The sequence below is a fragment of the Anolis sagrei genome, chromosome 3 (genome assembly GCF_037176765.1).
Source record: "Anolis sagrei isolate rAnoSag1 chromosome 3, rAnoSag1.mat, whole genome shotgun sequence".
Taxonomy (NCBI): domain Eukaryota; kingdom Metazoa; phylum Chordata; class Lepidosauria; order Squamata; family Dactyloidae; genus Anolis; species Anolis sagrei.
In genome coordinates, this window is record NC_090023.1 from 208,404,900 (window position 1) to 208,418,679 (window position 13,780).

The 13,780-nt window shown below is 38.3% G+C and overlaps 2 protein-coding genes across 2 annotated transcripts in view; one reads left to right on the plus strand and one right to left on the minus strand.

The window, feature by feature from the left end:
• Nucleotides 1-10,547, minus strand: part of ACSL5 (acyl-CoA synthetase long chain family member 5) — a 56,122-nt gene extending 45,575 nt beyond the window's left edge. The window contains exon 1 of the mRNA XM_067465844.1: nucleotides 10,447-10,547. The gene's annotated coding sequence lies outside the window, so the exon portion shown is untranslated. The remainder of the gene's footprint in view (nucleotides 1-10,446) is intronic.
• Nucleotides 1-13,780, plus strand: part of LOC132770954 (guanylate cyclase 2G-like) — a 48,099-nt gene that overhangs the window by 1,100 nt on the left and 33,219 nt on the right. Inside the window, exon 2 of the mRNA XM_067466271.1 lies at nucleotides 13,318-13,666. Coding sequence (XP_067322372.1) covers nucleotides 13,318-13,666 — 349 coding nt within the window. The remainder of the gene's footprint in view (nucleotides 1-13,317; nucleotides 13,667-13,780) is intronic.

Below are 13,780 nucleotides of genomic sequence, written 5' to 3' on the forward strand. Positions count from 1 at the left end.
TTATTTCTTTTTCAAAGAGAGCACACCAAATCTTTTAATGGTTTCCACGTTGCATTCTTTGGCTACGGTTCACACAGCTCTCTTCATTTACAGTTGGTTTGTTGCTGTTGCTATAGATATGATAATATCTCTTGGAGGAGCAGATTTGTCCTTGTGAGTGTGTCCATGTGTTTTCAAATCACCTATTGAGATGGCAATGCCTTATTTTGGTGGGCTTTCTTAAGAAATATTCAGAGGTGATTTGCTACTTTTTTTCTTGAAATATATCATATTTACTCAAGTCTAACACTCATTTTTTTTGGCTAAACTACATTGCTAAAATTGAGGTGCGCATTAGATTGATGGCATGTTAGAATTGCACACTTAAACCCGTGTGCACAGTTGGGCAATAGAGGAGAGAGAGGCAACGGTGGCTGTGAAAAGCCTGGTAGAAAGACCTGACAAAGGGGCAGGGCTTCCCACCAGCCTTTTCACATCAATCTCCATCTTCCATTACATTTGAGAGCAAACCCTTTTTTTTCATAATGCACACCTTCAAAATGGAGGTGTGCATTACATTTGATGGTGCACTATACTCAAGTAAATATGGAAAGTCTATAACAACTGGCATTCATTTGCCACACTGTTATTTCAGTAATGTGCTTTTCCATTTTAGATATTCATCAAGCCAAGAATTGTAGCATGTGAGTGAGCAGCAAGATCATGCCATGTCGCCTTATTACAGCCATGATTTAATTGCCCTGTTCATGTATGCATACAGTGTGATCTTCTATAGAAATGCACCCTATGGAACTCCTCACATTGGCCACTGGAATCGCCACATATTGTGGCAAATCTGGTGGCCGCTGTTGGAGTGTGTGCGGAACCTGTCGCCCCATGCCCCACATTGCCCGGCTTACCCACAGGGTAAAGCGTCGACTGTCTGGCTTCCCCCCATTGCTACATGGCAACACAGGACGTTTCCCATGTTTCTGCAGCAGCTGCATGCTCCACTTCACTGCCCCTTTAAGCATGGAGCCATGCCAGAAGTAGTAGTACATTGTGTAATAGGAGCCAGTGGGCTCCATGCTTAAAGAGACAGCTAAGTGGAGCATGCCGCCAATTCTTCACCCATCTAGTCAAACAGACAGGTCTCCAGTGAATGAAAGAAATATGGGGAGTCCACTTAATTTCACTGAGACTATTGCAAATGTTTTCAGCTAAGCGAGAAGGAGTCACAGCAAAGAAAACCCTGTTTAGTTCTAACATGCTACTATGATACTTTTTGTAATCCCACTAGTCTGTATTAACATCACTGAATAGTATTGCTAGGCATGCAACCAAGCTTGGAAATGGTGCAGAATTATAGAAGCAATAGCTGCTGCAACAATTTATTTTTTGATTGAACAACTTGATGAAAATTTGTGAAAAAAATGTGTAGTTTTAAAACTTATAACATGCAGGATTACAGCTGAATATATATATATAAAATAAAACGATGGCCACAACTGTAAAGTAGACATAGAAAATACTGAAATAGTGAACAGTTTTCCATACCTTGATCCATAAAGCAGTATTGAGACAGAAGTCAAGAAAAAGGATTAGTGCGGCTATGAAGGAACTAGATGAGCTCCTCAAGTGCAAAAATATAATATTGAATGCTGAATTCAGGGTTGTACATGCCATTATATTTCTAATCTCTGTGTATAGTTCTATTTATGAACAGTGAATAAAACTGAAAGGAAAATAATAAACTAATTTGAAATGTGAGGCTTGAGAGTTCTATGCATCCCATCGACTGCCCAAAAGACAAAAAAGGAGCCCAAAGCAAATCCTGAATTCTCATTAGAAGTCAAGGTGATTTAGTTCAGACTCCTTTAGATCAGCTGTAGCATGAGAAGACATGACTAGTTAGAAAAGACAATGATGTTTGGTAAGGTAGAAAACAATAGAGGAAGACCACATTACAAATGGGTAGACCCAATCAATGAAGCCGCAGACCTGTAACTACAAGGTCTGAGCAGGGCTGCTGATAACTGGGTGATCTGGAAGTATCTCATTCATAAGGTATTCATAACTTGAAGTCATTGTGACAGCAGTTAACAACAAAACAGCAATTGGAAATGCCAGATGGAAGCTTTTCCAGCTGTAATTGGAACTATGGAAGTGAAACTAGATACATGATGTGTTTATTAAGCACTTAAATTGCAATATTTATTGCATTATCCTGGTAAAACCAGTTTTGAAGAGGTAGCACTTTAATAAGGCAGCAGGACTAGCCCCTTGCACTATATTAAGCACCACCAAATTGTGTTTTACCATTGGACAGAACCCTGTAGTTGTTAAAATAAAACAAATTTCATAAATAAAGCATTAGATGCAGAGATTAGCTGTTGATTCCTGTTGGGAAATGACCACTGATGCAGGAGCAAAGCAAGCTTTGGTTTATGTTTGACTTGTGTAGCTAAAATATCTGCTTAAAATTAATTCTGGCTGCTGTACCTTAAAGAGCCTTCAGACTGGATTCTAAGACCAAGTGAAAAAGCAAACACTGCACTTCTCACAACACCGTAAGGCACCCACAGTTACCACAGCAGTACAGAAGATCACGCTATTGTCAGACTTTTATTAACATGGGGGAGGGATACTATGGTGTCTAAACTTTATAGACAAAAACGTGTTACACAGCAACCACTGCAAGAGAAACAGGAAAAGAGGCAGGAACCAGACTCTTTTGTCTTGCTGAACTGATGAGCTCCTTGTGCAGTAGTTTCGGTTTCTATGCACTACTCCAGCAAGTCCTACACTATCAAACAAAACAAAAGCTTCAAGTATTGGAGCATTTCCTATCTTATGATGTCAGTTAATTTAAAAACAGGGAAATCTACTGCTTAGCTGGGCCTAACAAGATGTCTTATGCCAGGGATGGAGAAAATGCCACCTATGGACCACAGGCCACTTTTTGGACCGATTTCCCAGCCTCTAAAACCACTAAAGACCCTTCCAGGGTCCAAAGTTCCCAAAAACTGACCAAGACAAGAAAGCGTGTGTAACTGCCACATAAAAAATGGCTTCACTTTCCCTGGTCCCTCCCCAGGTTCCTCAATCCACTCACACAGAAACCATGATACATGAACATATTTTAGCTATTTCCAGGAATAGGGAGGGATGTGACTTCACTTCTGTTCCATTCAGGAGTAGCTGTTCAGCCTCCAGGGGTGGGGGCAGGGCAAAATGGTTCTATGCCCCCTTCATAGTTGGTCTCCCCAATTATACCAGTGCAAATTGGATTTAAATTCTGTTGTTGTTGTTGTTGTTGTTGTTGTTGTTGTCAATAAAACACATTATGCAAAGTTTAATATTTACATCCCATTGATTTCAGTGTTAGATAGATGCATCGATAATAATAATAATAATAATAATAATAATAATAATAATAATAATGGGTGCCGTGCCAAAAGATCTCAGCCAACATTGGGAAACAATAAACATTGGCAAAATCACAATCTGTCAACTGCAAAAGGCCACCTTACTTGGATCTGTGCGCATCATTCGAAAACACATCACACAGTCCTAGATGCTTGGGAAGTGTACGACTTGTGATTTTGTGATATGAAATCCAGCATATAGATCTTGTATGCTGTGGCATACTGTGTTTTTGTGTCAGTAAAATAATAATAATAATAACAATAACTTTATTTTTATACCTCGCCTCACTCTCCCTGAAGGGACTTGGGGCAGCTTACATGGGGCTAGGCCCAATGTTAGTTAAAACATAACACATTAAAATCACATCAACAAAATAACAACAGAAGCAATATAGCATAATAAAAAGCCAATTAAAAAGAAATAACATTATCTAGATAAGTGTAAACCAAATAGATTTTGTAATTAAAAAAAATAGAATTTCTTTGCTGCTTGCAAATTTCAGAGGCATGGCTAAAAACAGAAATGATTTTAGATGCAAATTTCTGGTTTTAAATATTTGTAACTTGTGGATTTAAATGTATTTTATATAAATTAGTAGGCTTGGTTGATCATGTTCGTAAGTTTCTAAACTCGTAATGAATTCGTATTAAAATTACCTTTTGATCCAATATCGAGCCATGCAGGAATAGTGTGAGGAGTAATTATGAATTGAAACTATTTCCCAATTTTTCGTAATTATTTTCAGATGTCTGGTGCAAGTTTTACAATCTCGCAGTTTCCCTGGCCTCCCTGGTGACAAACGGCGATGCGGAAGGGCAAGGTGGGCATGGCCCTGCCCCCAGTGGCCGTCAAGAAGAGCTGGGCATAGCCACGCCCACCTCATTCCCCTGTCATCCATCGCCATTCTGTCACCCAGGGAAGGCAAATTGCAAGATTTTAAAACTAATCTCGCAGTTTGCCTTCCCTGGGTGACTGAATGGTGATGGATGGCAGGGGAATGAGGTCGGCATGGCTACGCCCAGCTCTTCTTGATGGCCACTGGGGGAAACCGCATCGCCGCTTGTCGCTAGGGAGGCTAGGGAAACTGCAAGATTTTAAACTAACGGGGATGGGGCACCTTCAATTAACGAAGTAAACAAAGCTATTCAGATTTTTGCTATTTCCGATCTTTTTTCAAGAAAATTTGAGAAATAATTTTAAAATCGAAACGCCAGCGCCCCCTCTATGCGAAACGAGTTTAGAACCATTTTTTCTTGATCAGCCAAGCCTATAAATTAGCTGTCCTGAGATCTGACAATGAGAATGAGATACAGATTAATTAATTAATCAATTAAATAATCATATGTGAGCATGTCCAGATGAGTGCATTCCCTATATTCAGGACTGTGGCATCTGGTAACTCCAGTGAGGTGGTAAAGCCACTCCAAGTTTTATTCTAAACAGAGTTATCCAAGGACTGTTTACATTACCCACTCAAGTAATTTTTAAACTGATATTGAAGAAAGTGGCCTCACCATGCACGTATAGATGATTACATAGGGATTATATAGGAAATCCTGGAACCAAGTTGATGCTTGGATGGTGATCATATAAACCACAAAGTGCCGATGCACATTAAGGGCTTTCTTCTTTCTTTCATGTACTTTCATGGGCATTAATTGAAGCTAGCATCAAACTGCACTAGATGTTTAGTGCAGAAGTTACCCAATTCTGTGCTGAAAGCAGATTCTCTGTGTTGGAAAACTCTTTTAAACTTCAGACCATAACCCAAAGTGGATTCAGCACCTCACTGGGGCCATCTTGACCGCTTGTGCTTTGGAAAGTGCCATAAAGTGTTGATGGCTGAAGTGACAGAAATGGGAAAGGGTCAATATATGTTTTCCACACCACCAGTCAATGAAAAAGAGGATACTTGATAGTTTAAACAGCCAGGAGTACAGGAATCCAAATTAAATTGGCCCAACTTGCTGCTAGACTGACTGGGAAATGCTCGACAAAGTTTGAGACAAAATTATTTCCTAGTTTTACCTGTAGATCTAGTTTTACCTGGAGATCTACCTAGAGGTTAAACGTGTGCTTTGATGCTAAGCTATTACCCTTCCCTTCAGGACGGTTGTTAGCTATTCTACAGGTTTCCCAGGATTTTTCAAAATGCAAATCTGAAGTACTGCATAATTTGTATCTTTCTACTTATGGGTTCAGATGAGACAGTAGTCCATCAAAACTCTCTTACTGCTGAGCTAAGACTGGAAACCCTGCCACCAGCAATACCTTGCTCTGCACACTGTTACTACTACTCAGTCCTTATTGCTGAATGAATCACACCATATATTTGACACTCATTCAATGAAAAAATAATAATCATCATATTTCAAGCTTCATTATTTAAAGTGCACTATAATATGAATTAATGTGATTTAATATTTTAAATGTATGTAATTATTGGATTTTATTATATATTTTATTATGTATACATTGGAGGCATCGAATTGTATCCGGCTGGAAGTGGCCCTGCCCCCCCCCCCCGCCCCGGGGGGTTGAGAAGGGCGGGGTACAAATATCTAAAATAAATAAAATAAATACATAATAAATAATCCCAATTTCATTAGCCTGACTCAGTCCTGCATTTATGTGAAATGCAATGTTGATATGTGACTACAGGCTGTGTTTATTGTGATAGGTAAAGCAAACTAAAGACCATCTCCCAACTTTTACTATTATTTATTATTTACTTCACTTGTATACCACTTTTTTCACCCTAGGGGGGACTCAAAGCGGTTTCCAACATATTTACGGCAAATTTTAATGCCTCGCATACATATGAAACCTAACAAAAACAACAATATCATATAACTATAGATTAGATCATAAAAAATGTAACATTTAAACATTAAAACGTGGAGTTAAAAACATTTAAACGTTAAAATCACATAATCCCAAAATCAGGTTAATCCACTTTAACCCACAATTTCCAGGCTTTTGGTATGCATTTGTGTGAGTTTGCACCTTGACTACTCCCCATATTGACTGTATTATAATGCAGCTCCCTATTCAGTTTCCAGATGAAGGTTTGTCCAAAAACAGAAAACTGTTTAACATGTTAAACTGCATTTTTTCCTAACACAAAAGGACAATTTAATTAAATTAATTTCTGAACTAATCAATTGGTTTAAATTGAAATACTGGCATCAGTTTATTCCAACATAAACAACAACACACACACACCAGTTCTCTTGTAGTTTGCAAAACTATTTTTCGGCCTGAGAAATCATGTTTGGGTTGAAAGATACATAGAAAGCCACTGGCCATAGAAAGCCACTTTGAATTGCCCAGTGACCTTGGGCAATTCACACTCTCTCAGCCTAAAAGGAAGGCAAAAGTAAATCCTCTCTGAGCACATATTGATAAGAAAACACTGCAATAGGTTCACCTTAGAAATGACTTGAAGGCACACAACAACAATAACAACAACAACAACAACATATGTGCAGTAAACTCATCTGTAGTCCTAAATATAACTTCAAGTCTGTATCCTGCCTTGTTATGTAGAATGCTAGTCTTACTTTCAGATTAATTACATAGTTTTGCATCCTTCATCTTACACCCAATTATGCATTCTTTGACCCACACAAGCCTTGGCAGAACTGTAATTTAACTGAATTGGGGTTTGTGGCAACAAGGTATGCTTTACAGCTTTTGTTTTCTTGTGTCTATGAAAAGAAGAATGACCTAATAAAGCTGGAAGGACATTTCCTGTGCTTCAGGCTTACATATCAAATGAATTTTAGGTGCAGTTCTGGGTTGCTTTCGCACTAGAAAGCCTTGGCCATGGTGTGGCATTGCTTTACCACATTTAGCCACAAGCAGAATTAAAATAAAGGTTCTGCACTGTACTTTCATATACCACAATATTGTGCAGCAATGGTATTCGTAATTTCCAAGTCCTTCCTCCAATGCAAGGAAATCCTGTTTAGCAAAATTGCCCAAACATGGTCATTACAAGTTTATTGGTTGCATTAGGTCAACTGCTTTTATGGCTATCTTTGCAGTGGCTGGGAGCACCTTTCTGTTCCAGAAAGTATTTGGACATTAACCATTAATGAGATATGTGGCTTTTGTGGTGCTGTATTTTTAATTGCTGGTTTAAACCAACGGCATTAATTCTGTTGCTCATTTAATACTATTTTCATTTTGACTTATGTATGTTTTCAACTTTATTTGTTTTTAATTGTAATTTTCTGTATCTTGTATGCCATCTTGAGCCCAAGGCTGTGTCTGTAGAATGAATACAGTTTGACACCACTTTGACTGCTGTAGTTCAGTGCTATGGAATCCTGGGAATTTTAGTTTGGGAGAAAAAGCAAAAAAACAAACAACCCTTGTAAATTTACAATTATTCTTATTCCATAGCACTGAGCTGTGGCAGTTAGATGGGCCCTTCGTTTTGGGAAGAGGTTGGTTATAAATAAAGTGATGGAAGAATAACTTCCTTTTGATCCTATGTTGATGAGTAATGTTTAATAACCTATAAACTGTTCCTTTCACCAGTAGCAAATTACATCTAAAAATATTTATTGCCAGAATACAAAGGCAGTACTTACAACTGTAAGGTATTACTTCTTATAAGAAACAAGCTTAGGTACCCAGCGATGTCCGGGTTAGGTCTTTTGTAATGATAAACAAAAAAAAAAACAACATTGTTTGGTTTTGGATTTTAAGAATGGACCCATTAGAAAATGCATAAGAAGGAAGGTAAACTATAACTCCCATCATGGTGTGTTATTGTTCCAACCACACCAGTATTCAAAGTTGGCTATGTTAGGTATGCATGCCAAGTATGGTCCAGATCCATCATTAGTTGGGTACACAGTGCTCTCTGGAAGCAGATGAACTATTCCCAGCATCCATGGCTAATTTTCTCCAAATCCCATCAGTATTTTAAGTTGGCCATGATAGATCTGTGTGACACATTTGATCCAAATCTATCATCATTTGGGTACACAGTTCTCTCTGGATGTGGGTGAACTACAATTCCCAAACTCATAGGTTAACTCCCCAGTATTCAAGGTTAGGCATGTTAGGTCCAGATTTATCATTGGTTGGATTCACAGTGCTCTCTGGATGTGGGCGAATTATAATTCCCAAACTCATGGGTTAATCCTCTAAAAACTGCCAGTATTTAAAGTTGGTCATGTTAGGTATATATGCGAAGTTTGGTTAAGATTAATTGTCAGTTGGGTTCAAAGTGCTCTCTGGATGTAGGTGAACTATAACTCACAGTATCCAAGGTCAATCATCCCCAAACACTGTCAATATTCAAAGTTGGTCACAATTGGGGGGGGGGGGGGAATGCCAAGTGTGGTCCAGATCAGTCATTGGCTCGGTTCACAATACTCTCTGAATATGGGTGAACTATAATTCCCAAAGTTCAAGGTCAATTCCCTTTAAACCCCATCAATATTCAAAGTTGCCTGGGTAAGTGTGCCAAATTTGGTCCAGATCCATTGTCAGTTGAGTTGAGTGCTCTCTGTATGTGGGTGAATTATAACTTCCAAAAACAAGGGTCAATCCCCCTGAACCCCTCCAGTATTGTCCTTTGGCTATGGGGGTGGGCAGATCTATTGACAGTTGGGGGGGGGGGGTCATAGGGCTCTCTGGAAGTTAGAGCCATCTCGGAAATCACCCACAAACATAGACACATACTCTGCCATCCACATAAATATTGTATGTGGATGCTTTGGTCCAGATCCATCATTGATTGGTTTCAGAATTCTCTCTGGATGTGGGTGAACTATAAATCCCAGATTCTAGGGTCAGTCCCCCCCCCCCCCAACTCCACCATTATTTTCTGTTGGTCATTGTGGGGGTGGGGATGGGCTCTGTGTGTCAAGTTTGGCCCAGATCCATTGTTAGTGGGAGGTCACAGTGCTCTCTGGCAGTAGAAGCTTTCTTTGACCACAAACATACAAACTTCGACTTTGTATGTATATATGTATGTGTGTGTGTGTGTAGAGAGAGAGAGAGAGAACTTGTAAGTGGGGAAAATACAATATTATTAAAATGTCCATGCAACATAAATTTTAGTTTCATATAGAAATAATATTGGAATGTTTATTATATTTTCAAAAAGTTGTTACATTTTTAACATATTGTCTAATGTTGAAAGCTCCCACTTGCCACTGACATTCAGAGTAGTCTGCCACTGCCTATCACATTCAGGTGGCTGCAAATCCAAAATCAGAGCAGCGAGGGGATATTGTTATCCAAAAGTTATCCAAAAGAAAACAACTTTTTTTCCCAAGCTCTGGTGAAGAAACGTTGCAACATCATGTTACAGATCTAACTACTCCTCTTTTTTAAAGTATTATAATAGTTTGTTTATATATGTGTGTGTGTGTGTTTTTGCATAACCCACATAGGTAAACTAATACCATTTAAACAAATAAATAAATCAGTGACTACTGGGTTATAGACAGTTTTTCATTATGGCCTAATGATTGCCAACAGAGCAATAGTTATTATTCCAGGGAATACACAGATTTTAAACAGATTTGAACAATCACTGTGGTTTCTTTTTAAACATTTAAACAATATTGAAAGATATTTGGATTTAAAATTTCAGTTCAAGGATTATCCCGTATCAAGTATCAGAATTTTTAAAGTATTAGCATATTATTATAATGTGAATTTTGAATTTTGTGTGTGTGTGAGGCAACACTTTCAATGTATCTTTTCAGTTTTCCGTAGCTTTGTTAAAGCAAACCATATATTATATTACTCTACAGTGCCATATAAAATAGATTATCTTCTTTGAACTGGATTATGTGGCAGTGTAAACTCATATAATCCAGTTCAAATCAAATAATCCAGATTATTTACTTTGATAATCTGGATTATATGGCAGTGCAGATCCAGCCTTGCTCTCTCTTAGGTGCACACACATGTAGTTAGTTCAGTCACATTTCAGTTTAGTTTAGTTCTCAGACATACACATCTTTTAAAATAACCTATTTGGCAAAAGCCTTTCCAGCTACTCACCAGTTTCAGCAGTATATCCTTGCTTCTTTGAGATCCTAGCAAGACTATTAGCATCTCCTTCTCACGACTCTAAAGCTTTAGTTATGCACTGCTTTACCTGTGGCAGCAACACCCTTTTACATTAATAAAAGGTTGCTGTTAAGCTATGTTATACTTACTCCACCTGATCCTCCTACACAGGTAATGCTGCCAAACTCCCTTAAGCCAATCACATTCCATGGGCATCTTATGAGGAAGTACTTCTGAAGAGTCTCTCGTCGTCACTAAATTCACTTTTGCCATCACAACATATTACAGCAGGGAATAGCTCTACTAGTAGAAGTGACTCAGATTTCAGGGGGAAAACCACTATCTGGACTTGCTGAACTTCATGTGCCTGCGGGTTGTTAATGTAGGTGTGAGAGGCTGGCTTTAGAGATATAACAATGAGTAACATTACTGGATTTATGAGACTTCGGAGATGACTTATTACATTGAGGTGAATGAAAATGTCTTGCAAGTTTCAAACTGACTGTCCCATTCATATTTGTGTACCAAATATGAATGGGACAGTCATCTTGTATTCTAATCTGGTATTATTGTCCTTTGCCAGATGCAAAAACATCTGTGATGCAAGAGAGGCAATCTCCTCCTGCTTCATAGTACTGTCAGTGAATTTTCCTGGCCTATTGTCTAACCTTCTCTTACAAATCTGATGAATTAATCAGGGATGTAACAAAAGGGCTGTAATGCTCCTTAATGTTTACAATGTTAGATTTTAAGTTTTGGTTCTCCTGATTTTCTGGACTTCAGGTCTCAGTAGCTCCTGTTAGCGAGGAGTTGCTGAGGCGCCTTCTAATCAAGTGAAAGAAGAAAGTGCAGAAGCTGAGTTGTAGTTAAACATAAAAAAAAACCCCAAGATTCTGGCAACTGGACTGATTGATAACTGGAAAATAGAGGGAGAAAACGTAGAGGCAGTGGCAGACTTTGTATTTCTAGGTGCAAAGATTACTGCAGATGCAGACTACAGCCAGGAAATCAGAAGATGCTTACTTCTTGGGAGGAGAGCAATGACCAACCTTGATGAAATAATGAAGAGTAGAGACATCACACTGGCATCGAAGATCCGCATAGTTAAAGCAATGATATTCCCTGTAGTAACCCATGGATGTGAAAGCTGGACCATAAGGAAGAGTGAATGAAGGAAGATAGATGCTTTTGAACTGTGGTGTTGGAGGAAAATTCTGAGAGTACCTTGGACCGCAAGAAGATCCAACCAGTCCATACTTCAGGAAATAATGCCCAGCTGCTCATTGGAGGGAAGGATAGTAGAGGCAAAGATTAAGTACTTTGGCCACATCCTGAGAAGACAGGAAAGCTTGGAGAAGACAATGATGCTGGGGAAAATGGAAGAAAAAAGGAAGAGAGGCCAACCAAGGGCAAGATGGATGGATGGATGGTATCCTTGAAGTGACTGGCTCGACCTTGAAGGAGCTGGGGTGGTGATGGCTGACTGGGAGCTCTTGCGTGGGCTGGTCCATGAGGTCACGAAGAGTCAGAAGTGACTGAAAGAATAAACAACAACAACAAGCCCCCATTAACATAGCATTGATTAGAAATTATAGGCTGTGAAATAAAAAAAAAAAGTCTGGAGACCAAGAAGCTGGAAATAATTTCACTGTCTGATTTCACTGTCAGAAACCAAGGGGCAATGGGATATCGGATGAAGGATCAATAATTTTCATTCCCTTTTCTTTATTTTGTCTAAATTTCATTTCTACATACTCAAGTGAAATTTTAAAGTATTGTAATGCTAGAAATGTGTGTACTGAGGGAAAATTTCATTGAGGGCAGAATTCCTGAGGCACTGTCCTCATTTTGCTCCCCATTTTACACTCATAGCCTGTCATCTCTGTCTCCAATCAACTTAGATGCAACACAAGAGAATATATACATAATCAATTTCAATTATGAAATCTATACAAATTACAGGTTAACACCTCTATGTTGTTTGTTTTGCTGCTTGTGCCCTTGTTCAAAAGATTTCACCTTATTTTCTGTCCCTGTGATAATTGGATTTTGAAAAAAAAAGGCTTATTGTGGAAACAAGGATTGGTGAGAAAGCTTCAGTGGAGACCCCCCCCCCCCTTTCCTGTGATAACTCTTTCAGGAGTGAATTTCCTTTCCTAGGTAAAGACTTCTCTCACTTCCTGTTGTCTCACTCACATTTGTAACTATGAGTCGTTTGTAAGTCAGATGTTTGTAACTTTGGGACTGCCTGTAATCTTCTTTTCCTCTACACTTTAATTAAGTGGCTCTTATTCAGGCATGTTCAAAATCTCAGATGTATATTCTCATCTTATGGTCTGCTAAGTATGTATTCATTTATACATACAGAACTCTTCCTAAAGTTAAGTGAATGTTTGTGAACAAAATAATTTGTGTTTAGTAAGAGATCACATGAGTCTTTGAAAATAGATTTAAAAATGTAAAAAATCTTAATTTCCTATGTATTTTACAGACAACATGGAGTATTTTTCAATATCATTGACATGTGGGAATATAGGAAGCACTGGTGAAATCACTGATGTATTCAGGCATATGATATTACAAAATTCTATTTACTCAGCCACCTTGAATCTCATTATGGAGAAAAGGCAGAATATAAATTTCATAAATAATTTATTAAATAAACTTAAGTTGCATTTTATTATAAAGTTTATTTGAAAAGTGTATGTTAATAAACAGATGTGCAAATCAAAATGGGTATATAAACACATTACGTATAGGTAGTAAAACATAGCATTTGCTTATGAAACATTTCATCTTTACTAATGCTAGTATATGCTAGTCAAATAACTAATACAGTTCTCTCCATTTCCTCCGAATTAGGTTACTGGTTTGCTAGCTTCCCAGTGGAACATTCCCACTTTTGGATTTGTTGGCCACACTGCCATACTGGATGATTCAGTGCTGTATGACACCTACGTCAATCTTGTTTCCCCTTTGCAAATGATAGGGCAAGTACTGCAGAAAACACTTCAGTTTTTTGGTTGGAGATATGTGGGTCTCATGGGAAGCTCGAGTGATGTCTTCACTTGGGCTGAAATGGATGAATTGTGGTCATCTGTAGAAAACCAGCTCCAAACTAACATCACAGTCACTGCTAAGGTGAGGTACAATACAAAAAATCAAGGACTCCACCAAGAAAAGCTCAGCTACATAGCATCTGTTGCAAGAAGTAAGTCTGTTTTTTTCCTATTAAAAAGGTTTAAAACAAATGTCTTTGAGCTTTTTCAAATTCAGATAGTATTGAGGTACAAAAAAATCTAGTCCATTATCTTGTTTTGAAAAA